We start from the raw sequence: 21,500 nt of genomic DNA on the forward strand, positions 1-21,500 counted from the left end.
GATACTCGTTGAACGCGGGTGGGGGGTGGTTGATCGACCGTGTACCCTCAGCCGGTTTTCTAGCCGCCCTGCCGAGCCCCGACGTTCATTCTACCTCGATCAGACGAGCAAGGAACATCTCCGCACCCTACGGGAGCAACGCGAGAAGAAAACACGGACAGGAGCGAACGGACCGCTGGAACCGGAGACTAAGAACAAACTCGAGACACCGCACGCAATCGAGAAAGGTGAAATCTCCCTTTTACAGCCCTATCGCCTTCTGAATTTTACCGGTTCGTTTTCGTTTAAATTAGGGAGGGGGCTTTGTGGCCGATCTCCCGATCGATCTAATTGGCCAAGTTTCGTGAGATAAAGGACGTTTAAAATTGTACGGTTATTAATAGAGGGCCAGGAATAGGAGGGACTCGTCGTTAGGTTAGATTTCACTTCGCGATTAAAATTTTCTATTACCTCCGGCACGAAAGTTTCACAGGTCTCGTGGAAAGAATAGATTCCACCTTTTAAATATACCCAGAAAAATTGTTTTTCTATTTCAAGAATAGATTTTCATTTTTTTTGAAAGATTGTAAAGTTTGATAGAAATTTTTACTTTTTTTTTTTCTTTAAAGGGGTGAGGGGAGATGAGTCAGACGCCTTAGGTCTCGGACCGGATACGTCAATGAAAATACGGTGAATGAAATGCATCTTTAATTGCAAGTCGCATAGACGCGTATACAAATGCGATAAATGGCTATAGTGTTTCTAGACGCAACAAGTGTGCGATTTCTGGTTCTACTATATCCGGTTTTGTTTTATTTGTCTGATGGGATTAATTGCTCCACGCTATCGGGCCCGCGTTATCTATCGAACGTTTAATTGCACCACCAATGAAAATTGCTTCGCGGTGGAACGAGCAGATGTTGGACGCGTTATCGCGGACATTAAATCCTGATTAATGCCATAAGTGCCGATCCCCTATTTATTTCTACGTTTAAATTTTGTTTCGCAACTTTAGTCGCTGTACTGGGAAAAATAAATAAATTTAGAGTCACGAAACCGCGGACGGTGTTTACAAACTTTTAACTCCGCATTTACATTGGTGTTTTTTTTATAAAAAAAAATTTCTCTACATTTTTTTTCGTTACAGTAATACTTCCATCGTTACAGATAGGAAAGTAAAAGAGCCTCAAAAGTAATTTCGTTGGTTTTGCTTTTCATTTTATTTCACCGAGTAGAATCACATTTCGAAGATTGCCCACCTGTAGGTAAACAGCCTATATAGTAGCACAGAAATAAGGTGAAAGGGCGAGGTTCAGTGAATTGATGTTTTGCGACCTAACCTTAAAACAGTGGTTTCCAAGCGCTTCAGAGAGCGCCCTTTAAACGGAAGAGAAGATTTTTACGCGCCAAAATAACGTACGAAACATTTCTCTTGCGTTCACATCAATTAATTCGCGATTAAGTTCTCGCGAATTTCGATCCATGGTACTTGCTCTATATTATTCAGTATAATAATAATTATATACAGGGTGTTCGGCCACCCCTGGGAAAAATTTTAATAAAGGATTGTAGAGGCCAAAGTAAGACGAAAATCAAGAATACCAATTTGTTGATGGAGGCTTCGTTAAAAAGTTATTAACAATTAAATTCAACAATTTCAAATCATTCTGGAAAAATTATTTTCGGTTGCGGGGGTCAATTACAATCATTTTTGGTGAATACACATACCTTCGAAATCTTACCCACTTTCGAGAAAAAAATTCGAGTAAGTGCTGTAAATTTTGGGTGAAAAAAAAAGACTTTCGAATCGTCTTCGAAAAATTATTTTTAGTTGCAGCAGTCAATTGCAAGCATTTTTGGTCAACAGACATACCCCCGAAATCCTACTCAGTTTCGAGAAAAAAATTCCTTACCGAAAATCTAATTTCTGGCCGAATTTTCATGCGAATCTTTAAAACGTCATAACTTCCGAACGGATTGGACGATTTTAATGTTTAAAAAAGCAAACTACGCATATTTTGATGGAGAATATGTAGAAATTGTAAAAATATTCGAAAAGTTGGTCGTTGACCCCGCAAAATGAGAAAAACCCTATAAAAATGGTCCAATTTTCAAACAGCCATAACTCCTACAATTGTGAATATATTTCAATGAAACTTTTTTCTGAAGCAGAGCTCATGGGTACCTACAAAAATGTATTAGACAACTTTTCTGTAGGACGTCAAACAAAATTACTAAAAATGAAAAAGGAATTTTTAAGAAAAATCGACAGGGTGCCTAAATTTTTCGACGAAAAAAAAAAATTTCAAATCGTTCTAAAAAAAATATTTTTGGATGCAGAAGTCAATTACAATCATTTTTGGCGAAGAGTCTTATCGCCGAAAACCTACTCATTTCCTAGAAAAAAATTCGAGAAGGTGTGAAATTTTATGACGGAAAAAAAAAATTTCAAATCGTTCTAAAAAAAATATTTTTGGATGCAGGGGTCAATTACGATCATTTTTGGTGAATAGACATACCCCCGAAATCTTACGCATTTTCGAGAAAAAAATTCAATACGGGCGTAACTTTACACGTTAATAACTTTTTAACGAAGCCTCAATCAACAAATTGGTATTCTTGATTTTCGTCTTATTTTGGCCTTCAGAATCTCCCATTAAAATTTTTCCCCGGGGTGGCTGAACACCCTGTATAAAGAGGAACTACAAGGTTCCAACTAGATCGAAAATAGTAGGAGTTATAGGAAAATGTTTCGAAACTTGTCTTATCTTGAGTACTTTTCTTCATTTCTATGCAGGAAAATGGAAACTCACATAGTTGTGATATCCGTTTTTACGTTATTACCCAACTAACCTTAATCAAGTTTCGCACCGTTAAAGTAACATTCTGAACCCCGACATTTTGAATCGACGGAACGCCCATTAGGAGCCGACGATTATGCGATTCGAGCCCAGCTATCGGATTTAGTTAATTGCGCGTCTGATTAGTGACAACATGAGCCGACGTAAACCAATTGCGCGCGAGTTGCCGAGTGTTTGTAATTAAATTATCAGAGCCACTTGTTGGGCTTGTAGAGACTCCTCCAGCGTTTCGTGTACCTTTGGGGCGAACACGAACTGCAGGGGATTCGAAACTACCTGGTAAACTCGATCAAATAATCGTTCGCAGTCTAATAATTAGTCGTTGAAGCAAATTTTTCAAAAATCAATACGGAATCTCTGTTGTCCGAACTAACAAGCGAGATGCAACAGTTCGATTTTGAAAATTTTCGAATAAAACGCAGAATGTTAAGAAAAAATATTCGAGATTCTTAAGTCAGAGTCATGCTCATCGAGAAAAGTACAAAATGTCTAGAAATATCTTTCAATAAATTTCATTAACATATTTATTTATAAATGATTAAGAATTTAGTAGGTTTTTAGGTTAAAGTACGTACTTTTATTCGATACAACTGGATCAAACATTTCGACGAAATTGCTCGGTCGTCTTCAAAATGGGCGTTCATAAGTCAGGTTATTTTTCAGGCTGTTAGCCATAACATAACCCCCAAAGCACCACGAGCACGGGTTTTCCGATTAACTCTCGACGCACCGGGTTCACGGAACGAATCCGACGATTCGTTGGATTTTCGCGTGATCCTACGAAAACACTCGCGATCTCTTATAGTACTTCCGACATGGTATGCCCGTTAATTTTTCACATGGCAATAGAAATAGATTCCTGACATTTCGCATTATGTGACATTTAAGCTTCTTTCGTAGTGACCTGCTATCTTCATTTGCTCGCGATCGCAGGGAATGTAAACTTCGACCTGCGCGCGACGGGAACACTTTACACTAACGACGCTCTTAATCTACCATCTCTGACCTGTTTCTGTCGATAAAAAAAAGGAACGACAACGTCGTGGCCCTTAAACCTCAACGAGAATTAAAAATTCCGTGCCTGTTAGAAATTTACGCGAAAGTCGGCTCGAAGTACGTGTGTTCGAGTTTAGGGTTCTAACGGCGGCGTCGATCCACGAGTGCAATCGTAAATATTCATGTTTCTAGATGACGCGCGACTGGGTGTGGTTACTAACTCTATGCTCGCTCGTCATGATAGGCGAATCGTTGCCAACGAACTTGGCGGAAGATGCAAAACAGACTGACCAAACCATGAGATCGAAACGTAAGACGCGTTGTTTTGATATTTTTCTTTCGTTACAGTAGGACCCTACGAAGCGTTACCGACCGATTCCGATACATTACCGACCGATCTGCACACGTTCATAAATATTGTTTTAAATACGCTTATCGATACAATAAATAAATATCGTCATTACGAATAACTCACGAATACTATAGTTCGATAGTTAAAACGATTTGAACCGAAAACATCGATAAACAGATTCTCTATCCATTCACGCGAGGAGTATCATTAAAATCGGCGTGTAACGCTGCGTGGAGCACCCTAGTTCGTTCCTCTTATCAGAAATGCGTGTTGTTTCCAGCTAAACGGGCACAGGAAATGTTGATGTTCGGCAATCAACAAAATCGACAAGCGGATAGCAACACGGGCCCATCTTACACGTCCAACACGGAGAAGAGTAAGAATCGAATTTCAATTGCAGCCAAAAGGAAAGATGAAACTTGCAAGTAGTAGAGAGCCATACTGGGTCAGACATTCCAATCTGACATTTTAAAATCGATTTATATTATTCGTTCAGGCGTGGAAATTCTTCTATTCCTTTACCTTAAAAACAGATTCAATATAAATTATCTAGTTTTAAAAAAAATTGTTTACTTTTTCGAAAGGTTCGTGATGTTTTTCTTGCTCGTTCCAGGGACCGTTTCCTCGTCGGGATTGGGTGGATTGAAGGTAGCCCTTGCTGAAGAGGAGAAGTCCTCTCGCTCGAAGACGCTGGACAACGGTCTCTACGATCGCGATTCTTTCTCCCCTTACGACAAGAATTACGAGTGAGTGTCCCCTCAAAGGACGGAAGCGATTTATTTCGGAAAATCGATTCCGACGGCTAAGAACCCAGCGCTTGTTCACGTGTTACAGCTACGGCAAGGTTCTGGTGAACGAGCTCGGCGATGAGCTGCCTCAGGTCTGGGACGTTCCTCCGTACTCTCGTTATTACTTGCACGTGGAACGTCGGAAAAGGTCCGATAAGCCCGCAACCGCTGGATCTACAACCGCCAAACCGTCGACCACTTCGTTCCAGTCCCCAACGGCCACGCAGCAGTCCGTACAGGCGCAGGTCAAGAGAAGGTGAGTCTCGACTATTTCGTATTCCAAACAATGGGCCTTCATTTTTAAGATATTTTGATTAAAGGTTTTGCACACACCCAGTAAATTGATTATTTAACACTCCTCGACTGAACAAGTTGTTGGTGCGTCGGTAGGGTGGTTGACTACTTATCTGTAGGTAGCACGTTCGAATCCCCCCCTCTGTTTTCCTGTTTTTTTTTCGTTTATTTTTAATGCAACTTTGAAATGAAAAAATAAATCAAATAAATAAAGTATTTTTTCATTTCGAAGTTGTATTAAAAAGAAAATAACAAAAAAAAGTAGTAACAAAAAGCGAGGATTCGAACGTACTACCTAGAGATTCATAGTCAACCACCTTATCCACTTACCCACAACTTATTTTACTAAAAGTTGTTAAATAATTCATTTACCGTGTGCGTAGAAAACTTTAAATCAAAATATCTCGAAACGATCTCGAAATAAGATCATAGATCGGTCGTGATCGTAGATCAAGCGAGTTTCACGCAACCCAGTCGGGGTATGCTGGAGCGAATTCACCTGTGGAACAGGGTGAATCGACTTGGTGTAACCCACCCATCATTCCCACCCTCTGGCTCGGGACATCCCCCTTTTTCTTCGACGTTTCTTCTGAATGGGGATGAGAAGGTTGGCGAGGGCGTTGCCCTTGCCAGGAACGTCGGTCGACTTGACGACCAAGTCGTTCAATACGACTTGAAGAGGCTGTGGTTATCGCGGTTGATCATCAACGGAGTTTGTTCGACCGAAATAACACCATTATTCGCTTCGAAGCCGTAACGTTCAATCGCAACGAAACTGATTCGTCCCATTTTCTTCTCCCTCTTATACGACGGGGTATTTCCAGAAGACTGCCATCGAATTATACGCTATTCAATCAAAATTTCGAATTCTGTTATTTTCCAGTCGAATAATTACACAAGGTGTTCGGCCATCCCTGGGAAATATTTTAATGGCGGATTCTAGAGGCCAAAATAAGACGAAAATCAAGAATACCAATTTCTTGATGGAAGCTTCGTTAAAAAGTTATTGACGTTCAAAGTTCCGACCGTACTGAATTTTTTTCTCGAAAATGCGCAAGATTTCGGGGGTATCTCTATTCACCAAAAATTATTGTAATTGACCTCTACAACCAAAACTAATTTTTTTAGAACGATTTGAAATCTTTTAATTTCGTCGAAAAATTTCAGCAGCTACCCGAATTTTTTTCTCGAAAATGCGTAGGATTTCGGGGGTACGTGTATTGACCAAAAATGATTGTAATTGGCCCCCACAGCTAACAATATTTTTTTCAGAACGATTTGAAATCTTTTAATTTCGTCGAAAAATTTCAACAGCTACCCGAATTTTTTTCTCGAAAATGCGCAGGATTTCGGGAGTATGTCTATTCACCAAAAATTATTGTAATTAACCCTCGCAACCGAAAATAATTTTTCCAGAACGATTTGAAATTTTTTTTTTTCACCGAAAAATTTCGGCATCTATACGATTTTTTTTCTCGAATGTGGATGGGATTTCGAAGGTATGTGTATTCATAAAAAATGATTGTAACTGACCCTCGCAACCAAAACTAATTTTTTTAGAACGATTTGAAATCTTTTAATTTCGTCGAAAAATTTCAGCAGCTACCCGAATTTTTTTCTCGAAAATGCGTAGGATTTCGGGGGTACGTGTATTGACCAAAAATGATTGTAATTGGCCCCCACAGCTAACAATATTTTTTTCAGAACGATTTGAAATCTTTTAATTTCGTCGAAAAATTTCAACAGCTACCCGAATTTTTTTCTCGAAAATGCGCAGGATTTCGGGAGTATGTCTATTCACCAAAAATTATTGTAATTAACCCCCGCAACCGAAAATAATTTTTCCAGAACGATTTGAAATTTTTTTTTTTCGCCGAAAAATTTCGGCATCTATCCGATTTTTTTTCTCGAATGTGGATGGGATTTCGAAGGTATGTGTATTCATAAAAAATGATTGTAACTGACCCTCGCAACCAAAACTAATTTTTTTAGAACGATTTGAAATCTTTTAATTTCGTCGAAAAATTTCAGCAGCTACCCGAATTTTTTTCTCGAAAATGCGTAGGATTTCGGGGGTACGTGTATTGACCAAAAATGATTGTAATTGGCCCCCACAGCTAACAATATTTTTTTCAGAACGATTTGAAATCTTTTAATTTCGTCGAAAAATTTCAACAGCTACCCGAATTTTTTTCTCGAAAATGCGCAGGATTTCGGGAGTATGTCTATTCACCAAAAATTATTGTAATTAACCCCCGCAACCGAAAATAATTTTTCCAGAACGATTTGAAATTTTTTTTTTTCACCGAAAAATTTCGGCATCTATCCGATTTTTTTTCTCGAATGTGGATGGGATTTCGAAGGTATGTGTATTCATAAAAAATGATTGTAACTGACCCTCGCAACCGAAAATAATTTTTCCAGAACGATTTGAAGTTTTTGAATTTAATTGTTAATAACTTTGTAACGAAGCCTCCATCAACAAATTGGTATTCTTGATTTTCGTCTTATTTTAGCCTCTAAAATTCGCCATTAAAATTTTTCCCAGGGTTGGTCGAACACCCTGTATACGTTTTGATCGTTCATTTCATTCGACTGCTCGCTGATAGTCAAATTCGTTAACTTGTCTGTGAAAATAATTTGACCAGACACAATGGGAACGTTTTTTTTGCATGACAATTAAAAAAATTATAAGCATCGATTATTTTGAATTTTTTTTAAAAACGTGAAAAAATTAATCGAAGGTTTGTGTGGTAAATCGCGACAGGGGAGGTTTGCGTGTAAATTTCAATTGAAAATCGATAGTTTCTTCGTCGAAGGTTGCCGATGGTATTTGCGGCGACAGTGTGTGACGTAAAATTGCTTTCATTAATTAAGTCGAACGTGGACGGTGACGTTCCGCGGTACGTCAGAGCGTGATCAATTATTTTCAAGTCAGCCGGTAGAGCTCTTTACGTCAAACTTTTATTTTTACACGCAAACCTAGACACGAGTGTGCATTGCCTGACCTGTAAATGAATGTCACAGGTCACCGCCTGAGCGCATACACGCGCCGATACTAATTTCCCATAGCCAGGGAAGAAAGACTCGTCGAAACTTGTGAGAAACTAGAGACAAACAATGGGAAGAAATAGTTTCGATAAAGTGTCACGAAACTGCGTCCGTGATGCGGATATTTCAATCGGATTTCGTTGAGCCGTTAAACGCGTAAAACTTTTTTCCACGCACGTTTCTTGTACGTTCCATCCCCGTTTATAATCCTTCGATCGCGTTGCATAATTCACGTTGAAAAATAATTAAAATAAATCGCATTACAAACATAAATTTCGTAAGAACAATGACGACTAATCTTGTTCATTTCGAATGTGTGAAGATAAAGATAAACAAATGAAACCAATTACGTGCATAAATACGCGAGAGATGCGGGTAAAATTCCTTTCATTAAAGCTTTAATCTGAAACTGCGATGTCCTGCGAAAATTTTTTCAATCTGCTGACGGCAGCGTCCCATTTAAATTCCAGTTAGTACTTCTTAATTGGTTCGCAGGCTCAGAGAAGCGCGGAATATACATTGCTAACGAACTTCTCGGAATATTAATTACAAACGTGACGTTGCACGGTGAATTTAAATTAATTAAAACACTCTCAAAAAGATCATTAGACATTCGACTGTTCTACAACACGCATTGTTGTAAACATCGTTATATAAGAAGTATGGAATAAGATTTTGCGTATTGCATTAGTACAAAATAGAAAATAGCATTGTTAGAAAATTCAAAGGGCTTCGTAAAATAATTAAATTGAAAGCTCAGATTAAATAAAGGAATAATAAAAGTTTCTTTTACGTTTCGTTTGTAAGTTCGTTTAAAAATAGAATCTATCATTCACGAATAAAGATTTTACTCGACTCCGCAGTGTAGGTGTGTGGGGCGTGTGTAGACGCGCACAGTTTGGTGCAGTCATCGAGACTCGTTCGATACTCGTGACGCAATAGGGTAGATTTCCAAGGGGTGGGTCCACGAAAAGCTGAATGGAACCGGCCAGCGAAAGTAGGTCAGGCTCTCTCGCTATTGCTTCGCATATCAGCAGCCAATCAGCTGACGGGAATAAGCGCCTAGTTAACTGTCCTAGCTTCCGCGAGATGCATGATAATTCACGGAGCCCCGGCTGAATTCGTATGCAGCGCGCGACACGGCCGTGCAACGAAACGCGGAAAACAAAGGCTCCGGGCCGACGGACGTGCAAATCACGAAAGTTCGAACCGCTTCGAGACCCGTCACGAGCAGAAATAATAGGCAGCTTCGAATGCTTTTCTAACTAAAATACGTGTAAAGTCTCTCTATTCGTGGAAAAGATTTTCTACTCTTCGAGTAAAATTCTTAACCCCACCACTGGACGAATACAAAATGTCCAACGATCGGGACCGAAAGTAGTTCGTTTCAGGACTCGAACCGTTGCAATTCACGCGAACTGTAGATAACGCCGAGGTTCGACTCGAGCAAAGAATTCTAAGAAATGATGGGAAGCTGATACGTTGAGACACTACCGGCAAACTAAACGACGCGAATCGGTTTCACGTTTCGTCCATTTTCCTCGCTTCTTAGCTCCTTAGTGTCACTCACTGTCGCTGTATCTCGTTCCGTCGCATTTTGTTTCGTTCGCGTTCTTCGTTACGCGATCGACTCGGCCAATAATAATCAAGAACCGTAAAAGTGGAAGGGATTAGGCGGAGCAGACAGCCGATTTCCCTTGCCCCTCGCGTTGTTTAGTTTGGCGGTACTGTCTCGAGATCTCTCACAGCTCCTAATAGTACATTTCTAGAATTTGGTCGCCGAGTCGTAGCCTAAATGGCGTAATCCGATCTGCAATCGGATATCTGCGTCAGGAGATAAACCGCAATATTAAAGCGTCAAAATTTTTTTTCGAAGATATTCCAAGATTCATTTTTTGCCCTTGCTCGATAGAGAGATGTCCTCCATCTTTTCCCCCATATTGTTCCACTGCTTTCCTACCGAAACACACCTTCGAATTACACTGTGGATTAGTTCCGTAAAATTTTCATACAAATCTTTCTTATCATAATATAAAACTGATATACTTTGACATTTATTACATGTCATTTTTATTCATGGAACACTTTAGTAATTTATGTGAATGCATAATACAGGGTGTTCGGCCACCTCTGAGAAAAATTTTAATGGGGGATTCTGGAGGCCAAAATAAGACGAAAATCAAGAATACCAATTTGTTGATGGGGGCTTCGTTAAAAAGTTATTAACGTTTAAAGTTCCGCTCATACTGAATTTTTTTCTCGAAAATGTGCAAGAATTCGGGGGTATGTCTATTCACCAAAAATGATCGTAATTGACCCCCGCAACCGAAAAATTCGAAAATAAAAAACGACACGAGCTTGGAGTGCCAGCAAACGATGCTTTTTCTCATTTGCTCTCACTTTTCTTCGACTGTCGACTACGGTCGTAAAAGATAAAGGCGACCTCGGAGACGTCGCCGTGTATAAATATCCGACGGTGTCGAATTTCGTTTTCGCTGTACGGACGATGAACAGAAGCGACGTTAACTCGTTGGAAGAGAAAAGAACGCTAAATATTCGATCGCGTTGCGTACTACGGAGTACGGAAAGTTTATTCTACGAATACCGAAACTTTTACTTTTTGTTACTGCGAGCGTTTTTCCCGTGGGATGCTTTCAATCGAAAAGCTGAATGAAACCACCTGACGAGTCGGTGCCGTTTTGGCATATGACCAACCAATCAGCTGAGAGTATTACTCGGGGTGGCGTTGTATCGATCATCTGCGACAGAGCATGCACCAGGCATGCTCCAGGGGACCTGACCTAGGACAATATCCTACTATTGGCTGGCGCAAACGCGTACGATCCCGCTGGTCGTATTGGTGCTTAGAGGATCGTTCTTTCGTTCGAGGGAGCCTTTCATTCAGGACGCTTTGCGCTTCCAATCTGCTCGCGCGAATGGAAAACCGATACCGTTTGGTAGCAACCGGTACGATACGATTACGGTAGCGACGATTCGATGCCGCGGCAATAAAAATTATCGAAAGATAACGAAATGTCAGGCCAAGAGCGTCGCTTTGTGATACCGATGCCTTTGTAATTAATACTGTTTGGTCTATACCGATACCCAGAGATGAGATTGGAACTTGGTTCGGTACATGTGCGTTTCACATCGATACTGTAACGAATCATTTCGAAGGAATTAAATGTCTGAAAATAACCACATTCGTTTTTAATATCGTTTTCGAAAAACAGTCGAGTAAAATGATTGAAACTGTTGTATTACTTTCTTTTTAAATAACAGATTTGTTTATAACAATATACAAAAAACACCTTAACCAAAAAACTCCCCGTGTCTCTTTTGTCTCCTCGACACCCACGGTATTCCTCTCTCACTCCTTACTACCAACCTCACCCATCATCACTGCCAACTTCCACAACCAAATCACCACCTATGTCATTCACAGGAGATTATCCCCTAACAGAAACAAATACTTGGCTTTATCTTGAATATCTGACGTCGAGTAGCCTCTGTGCATTTATTATTACTATGGAAATTGTTTAAACTACTCGCTATAGCATATTCTCCCATCTTTAACAGTTTAGACTTGAAACTTTATACTAGGTTATGAATTCCGATAGATTGAAGACGTTGTAAATTATTCAATTTGCCATTTTCAGCGTTCCGATTTACCAAGAACCGCGATTCAAGAGGGAATTGGACATCGATCCGGAGGACGTGTTGACCCTCCTCTCCCTGTGGGAAAACGAACGTCGTAACCGGTAAGAATTAATAGACTCTATGATGTCGTTGATTATGGACGACGTAAGATTTCACAGAAGTCAATTTTTACGTAGAAACTGGCACAAGTACATGAACGAGGAATACGAGAATATGGATGACGATGGCAACATCCTCGAAGAAGACGATCCTCGAAATAGTAAGTTTAAAACGTAGAAGTTAAAAAAATATTCTCATTACTTCTACCTTCTTTCTTTAAGAAATCTTTCACGTTCGACGAGTAAAAAATTCAATCGATCGTAATCGATAAAAACAATCGACAAAACAAATTTAAAAAAAAAAAAGATTAAAAAAAATTTGTACAAAATAATTAATCGATTTCTTTTTTATCTAGAAAGCAAGGTAGACCCCTCGAGTGAGGGTAGTCGTACCACAGAGATTAAAAATGCAAAGACGGGAACGAGGTCATAGAGCATGAGGCGTATAAAGAATGTCTGAAGTATTAACCGGGAACACCCAACCACTTTAAAGGAAAAATTACTTCAAGCATTAATGTTTTCAATTTCCGAATAAACTTTGTTCTTTTTTCGCAACTATACAGAATGTTCGGCCACCCGTGGGAAAAATTTTAATGAGAGATTCTAGAGTCCAAAATAAGACGAAAATCAAGAATACCAATTTGTTGATGGAGGCTTTGTTAAAAAGTTATTAACGTTTAAAGTTCCGTCTGAACTGAATTTTTTTCTCGAAAATGCGCAAGATTTCGGGGGTATGTCTGTCCACCAAAAATGATTGTAATTGACCCCCACAATCGAGAATAATTTTTTCAGAACGATTTGAAAACTTTTTTCTACGTCGAAAAATTTCACACCTTCTCGAATTTTTTTCTAGAAAATGAATAGGATTTCGGGGGTATGTGTAATGACCAAAAATGATTGTAATTGACCCTTGCAACCGAAAATAATTTTTCCAGAACGATTTCAAATTTTTTTTTTCCGCTGAAAAATTTCACACTTTCTCGAATTTTTTTCTCGGAAATGCACAAGATTTCGGGGTTATGTATATTCACCAAAAATTATTGTAATTGTCCCCCGCAACCGAAAATAATTTTTCCAAAACGATTTGAAATGTTTTTTCTACGTCGAAAAATTTCACACCTTCTCGAATTTTTTTCTAGAAAATGAATAGGATTTCGGGGGTATGTGTAATGACCAAAAATGATTGTAATTGACCCTCGCAACCGAAAATAATTTTTCCAGAACGATTTCAAATTTTTTTTTTCCGCTGAAAAATTTCACACTTTCTCGAATTTTTTTCTCGAAAATGCACAAGATTTCGGGGTTATGTATATTCACCAAAAATTATTGTAATTGTCCCCCGCAACCGAAAATAATTTTTCCAAAACGATTTGAAATGTTTTTTCTACGTCGAAAAATTTCACACCTTCTCGAATTTTTTTCTAGAAAATGGGTAGGATTTCGGGGGTATGTCTGTCCACCAAAAATGATTGTAATTGACCCCCACAATCGAGAATAATTTTTCCAAAACGATTTGAAATGTTTTTTCTCAACAAAAAAGTTTGTATTGACAAATAGAAGCAAAAAGGGCTTTAGAAATACTTAACCCGATATACCTGCAGCCCTTCGGTAAAGTTTATTTATATTTGGGCCTACATTTTTTATTGGGTTCGATTGGCTGACATTACGTCCAGTTAATTTCTATACTTAGTTTTCATTGTTACTAAAGCCGAAGATCCGGCTTCGCATAAAGGCGAAGATAAATGTGGAATCAGCGTTTTTAATCTCGACGTTTAATCGAATTCTTTTTCTGTATTTTTTATATTTCTCTTTCGAAATTTGTTTCTTTATTTTATTTTATTTTTCTAGAATCGCCAGAAAATCAAATTGTTCACGGTTGAAAAATTATACCGTAGGAAAATAATTGCTAGAGAAGGAAAATTACTGTAATATGTTTATTCTACCAGGCAACGTGTATCTAATTTTGTGACTTGTTCGTGCAGTCATTCCATGGATGGGCTCCCCAGTGTATCCTCCCCGCCACTACAGCGTCGATTCTTTGTCGTCGTCTGACATTGGAATCGTGCGTACCCATCCTCCGAACTACTACGAGCAATATGGCAACCAGTACGGCCAACAATACGAAGGCGCTTCTCAGTACAGCAACCCTCAATACGGTCTCGTTTATCCTAAGCAAAGTTACTACAACGCGCCAGAGAAGAGGTTTATGGTCGCCAGGAAACGCTCGCAGGTAACGCAGTAGAACTAGGCGAACAAAGAAACTAGGGTGAATAATTCGGTCCCTCGAAACAAAATTTAACCGAGTGTTTAATTACAATAGATATCTACCAATCGGGAGCCAATACGTGACGTATTACGAACGAAACGATCGTATTTTGTATTTATTAAAACGATATGTGATACAGAAATAAATGGTCATAAATTTATCAGTTTTCGCTCTATTTTACAGGCGTACGATCCTTACTCCGGCTCTGCTCAATTCCAAATCGGTTCTCAATCGCGAGGATATCCCTACCAACACCGTCTAGTCTATTAAACGATTCGCCACTGCTCGACAAACCAAACAAACCAAAAAAGAAAAAAAAAAACTAACCGAAACTATCGAGGACTTAATCGGGGAAACAGCGAAAGGTATCCTAACCTAACAGTCTAGCACGAGAAAGAAGGTAAACGGAACTGAACGTTTTCGGATTCACGTATACACAAAAGAAAAAAAAACGGTTTCGCAGTCTTTTCGGCGAGCGTCCCTCTCTGACGTCCCCCTTCTTTTTAGCCATTATGTCTTTGTTGTGAACACAGCAATACGTGCTCGAGAAGCGAAACAAGAAAAGACTACTTCTTACTTTAAGAAACACGGTGCTCAGAAAGACTATTCACGATCTACAAGAGCCTGCTGAAGAGACAATACACCGCTTAGTTTCACGTCTGAATCGTTTAGCCAACGGCGTTGCACTAACTTTCTTCCATCGATAACGCCCTGAATAATTTCTATTCTCTCTTTTTTTCGTTAAATACAATTGACCACAAAAATCTTTAGACTCTTGCACTTCTAGACTGTTTTCTATGAAAGATCTAGTAACGTTAATCGAGATTAAGGAGCCACGTGCGAAAGAATCTCACCTTCAGCGTGCTCTTGTACCTTTTTCGCTTTAAACGGTGAAATTACAGTTTTTAAGCTCCTCGCGCGTGCAACGCCGGGGGTGGTTGGGAACCCCTGGCGATCACGCCACGACTGAAATCGTTAAACAATCGTAGTATTCGAATCAAACTACCCTCAGGCTTGATTTTACGATTTTTCTGACTGATACAAATGACGAAGATTAGCTATTTTCCATGGGTTAGCTCGTACGGCGTAGACGTAGCATTCCATCCGATAGATAACAGTAGAATTTGAGAACGAGACGAGGTAAAGAGGGGAGACAGATTATTGGCTTTGTTGATCGTATCAAAATATTAAATATTTCTGAAATTCGTGTTTAAACGCGACTCACTTCGACTGTTTCGTTCGATCGCTTTAATACGCGTGATACGTATTTTAATCAAACTTTCGTTAACGACACGAAATCAACGTACTTCAATTCTGATCGCAATGAGAACTAGGATAAAGGGCCTAATTGCTGTCATTTGAACGACCAATTCTAACAGATTGCATTTTCTTTTCTTATGATATACGTACGAAAAGTTAGGTTAAGGAACACAGACCACAACGTGCAACAGCAATTCCAAACTCGCGAGACGCTTGTACCAGTCACTATCAGCCAAACATTAAACAGAACTACTACGATAATATTTATTTACGATTTATGAGGTTTATTCGGTTTTTAAGTGAAGCAGTTTAGAGTGATAGGCCCGTCGCGATCACATGACTTTATTTACCTGCACTTTGTCTTAACCCTTCCATATCCACCAACGATATACAGAGGATTGAAATATTTACATTGCGTTTACAATATAAACTATGTACTTTTCTTTTATGCATTATTTTTAAAAATTAGTGCACTATTTATCATTATATTCAGTGCTTAAAACAGTCTGCATTTACGAGGTTACCAACCGGTGGTAAATCAGTGATATTGCCTTTTTTTCTGCAATCCCATATTTACAACAAAATAGACTGATCTGTATGAAAAAATATGATATTCATTGCATCTAAATGCAGACACGAAATGGTTAAACGGATATAGAACCTTTGGTAGCTTGAATCAGATTCGAAGTGATTTAAAACGTAACAAATCCCATCACTGTATATGATAAATTATTAAACAAAGCCTTCTTCCAGTGTTCACATTGTGATCAAGACTGAAATACAATCGAGATGTAAACAAAACGAATGTTTCGTCACGATAGTCACAAACGATCGATCGTACGGAACGATCCAGTCGAGTCGTGTGTAATTTTCGAAATATTTAAAGAAAGAAAGATCGAATGAGAAGATCGAGGACGAGACTTTTAATCCGTGGAAGTAAAGAGTGACGCACGATTTTATGGCCCTCGAATTCAGAACGACAGACGATTCTCGGAGGAACGTAATTTCCTAACCTATCATTTGTTTCGCGTCTGTGAAAATTCTCATACACATATTGCATTTAGCGTCTGTTATCAAGAAGCAAGCAAAACGATTCAAATTCGATCGAAGCTTGTTCGTAAGACTCGTGTTTGTATTTCATCTGTTTAGTTTACTTTGCAAAGACAAAGAGAGAGAGAGGAAGTGAGGTATAGCAGAACAGTGTATATCGAGTACTGAAAATATCAGTTTTAAATCCAAAGATACCTTCGATGTTAAACGCTACGACATATCTTTTATTGGATTCACACTTTATATTCGACGTCCAATAACATTCCTCCATGCTCCTACCATTATACTTTAAATATAATCGTCAATTAATTTTCTAGCCGTGTACGAAACTATACATATATGGATATTTACGCTAAATAACTGGCAAAAATTAATACGTAACTGTTTGACGAGCATTTAATACATATCTCGACGATGTTCAATTTTTCAAGCTGAATTCGAATCTGGAAGTTCAAGTTTTGTAACTCGATCTGAAATCGAGATCGTGGTTAGGAGTGCTGCTATTGGTTATCGATGTTTTTCAACAGATAAATAAAGAAACTGGAAGAAATATTTCGCGAAAACCAGGAAATTTTCCAACGTCAACAAAATGTTTCTCGTCGTTGCTTAAATGAAGACAGAGGATATTGTACGAACATCTCTTAAAGAAATATTAAAATTAAATTTGTCTTATCGTTATCTTAACGATATCATCGATACACTGAATTTTCTGTAACTTTGTCGATAGCAGGACCTCTAATCCCAGCGAACATTACCTATACCACTTTGTGCTAGATGTAATATTTATCGAACTGCATCTTAAATGATAGCGAAAATGCCTATAAATATTACTGACCCTAGTTTATCGAACGATCAGTAATATATTATTGTTACTGGACAGTAATGTACATTGTAAATTGGACGGAACTAACCCTATTAAATTCAAGCCTAGGATCGTGCGTTGTTTTGCGCGCGTCGGGTACATAACCTATAAATCGTTAAACACACTTGTCATATAGTATGGTAATCCCTTACCGAATGAATTTCTTTTTAAACGCGAAAGACATTTATTGGCCAAAGAATTACAGAAAAATGATTCGTGAATTAAGGAAGGGGTTAAATTCGAATTTTAATTTAAATATAACTGTGTAACTGTACGATCAGTGTAAAACGTCGACATTTCCATTCCACGAAGATGTATTAATTGACGCCCCAGAGATGGTTAAAATTCTTATCTGGATCAATATTTCGAGTAACAAATGAAACGTGGACCGTTTGAATGAAAATTTGCCTGGTCTCTGGTGTTCGTCAAATTGTCGAAGCAATGTACCACAGTGGCTTGAAGGTAAAAGGGCTGAACGACAGAAAATGACTAAAACTAATTTTGAGCCTCAATTTTCGCCTCAACTTGCGAGTGTAAAGTGTGAAACACCTTTTACCGATAATCCATCGTCTTACCATTGTCACTGGAACGTAACGAAATGGGAAACTAAGGGAAGTACGACCGACGATTATTTTCAATTGAAACCGAACACGGCCTTCCATTGCGACAAAAGTTTCCGAGGAGACTGAGTAGCTTTCTTCGTTTCTTCTGTCGTTTCTTTTTCTCTTGTTTCTCGTCGTCTGGTCGGTGCGCTTGAAACGTCACGTATGATTTCGCAACGACGATAGGCAATTACAAACGAAGAAAAAAGAAGTAAACAGAGAAACAAAAAAAATAACAATATGGTCTCGTGCTTGTTTTTGATTTAAAAAAAAAATTAGCGCGTTCATTAGCCTTAACGAACAGATTCGAAGGGAAGCCGAGGACGTTTTATTGTTTGCTTGTTAAGGCTAATGAATATAGAAAAAAATATAAAAAAAGAAATAACGAGCGAACGACTGACCGATCGACTCGGAATGATCGGCGCGGAAAGAAAACTTTTTGTGACTTAATGCTATATATTTTTGACGATCGTTTAGCGTATAATTAGACTTACTTCTAGACTAAGTATTATCGAGACGATGAGAATAAATTCAGTATTTATTATATATGTAATTAATGTTACTATAGATGACGAGAAGTATTGATTACGTATTGTATAATTAAAGGGAATATCGATCAATCGGGGATTTGCGTTTCATTGATATCGATAAGAGGTATTCAGGAAGTTCGTGTCTTAACGAAAAAGCGCGCCAATATCGAACGTCGGTGTTACGTTAAACAACAATGCTCCGTTAAACTGTATAAAACGTTTCGATCGCAAAATCTCTCACAATAAAAACCACTCGAACGTGTCAGTTTGTGACGTGACTGCAAAATTGTCGAACGGAGCAGAACAAGAGCATGCTTCGTCTTTGTTTTTCCTAAAGGCGCACTGTATTCTTATCGCAAACTAAATCCTGGACAGCGTATATTTTTCCAGTAAAAGAATTAACGATCGTTGCTTCTAGACGATTAAAAGCGCGTCCTTGAAATGAACGTTATCGCTGACATTTGTAATGCTGGCCCACGGAACCATTTTGAGCATGGCAAAGCTTAGAAATCAACGTTTCCCAAACTTTACGCGCGACAGTGGTTCTCACTCAGCACGAGAAACTCTACTGTCCTCCGCTGACTCGAAGGAATGCGGGAGAAGTAGAGGGGATACACGTATTCCCACGCACACATTGATCTCTAGCTCGCTATTCGTCGCGGCAGTTACACACACGTGTGGACCGCCTGAGAGGAAGGGAGCGAGATAGATAAATGGGCGGTCCTTTGCCCCTGTGTCGTCTCGCGAAACTTCAAGTCAGCGGACCACTGTACTGTCAAGTCCCACAGGACGGCTAGGGGCAAGAGGAGTGGGGGACCGTCCATCTATCTATCTTGCTCCCGCGACGAATAGCGAGCTAGAGATCAATGAGTACGTGGGAATAGGTGTATCCCCTCTACTTTTCTCGCATTCCTTCCACGGGACTTCAAGTCAGCGGAGGACAGTACTTGCTGACGTAGCCTTGCAGTTTTGTGAGTGAGAACCACTAGGACTGGCCTGCTTCAACCTATCGCGCGCGCGTAGCTGTTCACAGTTGCCGTTCTACAGGCATAACTTTAAACGTTAATAACTTTTTAACGAAGCCTCAATCAACAAATTGGTATTCTTGATTTTCGTCTTATTTTGGTCTCTAGAATCTCACATTAAAATTTTTCCCCGAAATAGCCAAACACTCTGTATACACATCTTCGGAAACGTATATCTATAAATCTTTATGTACATTAATGGGGTTTTCTCATCTATAAAAATAAATTTGTTTTTGATCAGCCACATTAAGTGGGTGAAATTATACAAAGATTGATATTTACTGCTCAAAATGTGATAAAATTAATATGAATAGTTACAAGATTTATTTATTTTGTTCGTTCGATTGGTAATTTTTGTTCGTGAACCACAGTTTGGGAAACGCTGCTGTAAATTTTGATCAAAAATCCTAGTAAGCTGTGCGTTATCGTGGTGATAAACGTTTCTAAAGTTCTTCTCGTACGATTAAGAATCTTTCGTCTCGACGTGCATCCTTATCGAGATATGTACCTCTTCTAAACTATTATTAATGCATATTCGATTCTAAACGTGACAAAATAAATCGTATTTCGATGGTGTTTAAACTTAAATGAAAAAAAAATAATTGCGTAACCAAAGATTGTAAAATTTTTTGATGACGGAGCTGGAGCATTTTCCAGATTTGCTAAAACTTCTTGTTATCGATTTTATGAAAATTTATTCTAACATCTTGGACAATTGTAGTATTAAAACGCGTGAAAGACCTATGTATTTTTTGCTCGAGGATAATTTATCGGAAAATAGAAGGACAACGCCCACCGAAATTGTAGCGGCACGTATAAATACGAACGAATTCCGAAACTTCTCTATAGTAATGGTCGTCAATTACTGATCGACTGAGCGAACCACTCACAATATATTTAAAAACAACAACAACAACAACAAAAGATGAAACTCTCTGTCGACTATTTTACATTAGAATGGATATACGACTATGTGTGCATATTATAATAAACATCGTGTAAGCGTTCGATTCTATATGCGCAAGGGTGTAGTCAGAATTTTGTCTAGAAAATGGCAAACATGCTATGCTACAACTTAATTGATAATTACTTATTTTCTAATACAATATATACAACGTATCGAATGCTTGTTTCTATCATTTAATTCCAAAAAAAAAAAAAATTGAACTTAAAATTTATTTACGAATAGCTAGGAAGGGGCAAATACCTCAATTTGCCCCACCCTGGCTACGCCCTTGTATATGCGTGTGCATTTCAAATCAAAAGAAGTTGTGTCATTCGGCGCCGTAAATATTTTTCAAACCAATGGTGCTTTCGATCGAACGATATATAATATTGTAACGAAATAAACAAATAATAATAATAAATAACTATATTCTATTCAGATGTATTCCTTCCTGTGAAAAAAAAATTTTTTCCTTTCATAAAAAAAAAAATAAAATATGAAATTGCATAAAAATCCGGAGTCCAGTAATTACATTAATTAAACTGTGTGTGAAAACAGCTGAAAATGAGTCATCGGTTTCAAATAATACACGGATTGAAATTACTTCACGTTTGTTATATTCGCAAAGGAAAAAAGACACGATCGCTGTCCACTCTTGCAATCGTAATAACCAATTTGTTCCTCAAAATATTTCTGGTCTCCCTGCTTTAATCGTGTCATTTTAATCCGTTATTATCTTTCATTTTAAATGAAGAAACTACCGTCTCAACGCGTGACCATCGTCGATCCCTCTATTTGGCCAGAAACGATTGACGCCAACGTTAATTGGAAATTATTGCAGGCTTGCGCCATGCGACACATTCCCATCGCGAGGCAGGCG

General features: G+C 38.5%; 1 protein-coding gene across 1 annotated transcript; it reads left to right on the top strand.

The window, feature by feature from the left end:
• Positions 1-69: 69 nt before the first annotated feature.
• On the top strand, positions 70-21,064 carry LOC143348659 (prohormone-2). Its single transcript, XM_076779217.1, has 9 exons — positions 70-227; positions 4,029-4,146; positions 4,469-4,564; positions 4,802-4,934; positions 5,023-5,232; positions 11,981-12,082; positions 12,158-12,240; positions 14,062-14,309; positions 14,529-21,064. Exons 2-9 carry the CDS (start codon positions 4,029-4,031, stop codon positions 14,613-14,615), a joined length of 1,077 nt encoding a protein of 358 aa, XP_076635332.1. The 5' UTR covers positions 70-227; the 3' UTR covers positions 14,616-21,064.
• The last annotated feature ends 436 nt before the right edge of the window (positions 21,065-21,500 follow it).

Source organism: Colletes latitarsis, chromosome 11, assembly GCF_051014445.1.
Source record: "Colletes latitarsis isolate SP2378_abdomen chromosome 11, iyColLati1, whole genome shotgun sequence".
Lineage (NCBI taxonomy): Eukaryota > Metazoa > Arthropoda > Insecta > Hymenoptera > Colletidae > Colletes > Colletes latitarsis.

What these genes read in the sequence shown, in the direction of transcription:
- LOC143348659 (XM_076779217.1), top strand. Translation starts at nt 4,029, where the DNA reads ATGACGCGCGACTGGGTGTGGTTACTAACTCTATGCTCGCTCGTCATG. An exon ending in GAAAACGAACGTCGTAACCG is followed by an intron (nt 12,083 to 12,157) that starts GTAAGAATTAAT and finishes ATTTTTACGTAG; the next exon opens with AAACTGGCACAAGTACATGA. An exon ending in TCGCCAGGAAACGCTCGCAG is followed by an intron (nt 14,310 to 14,528) that starts GTAACGCAGTAG and finishes TCTATTTTACAG; the next exon opens with GCGTACGATCCTTACTCCGG.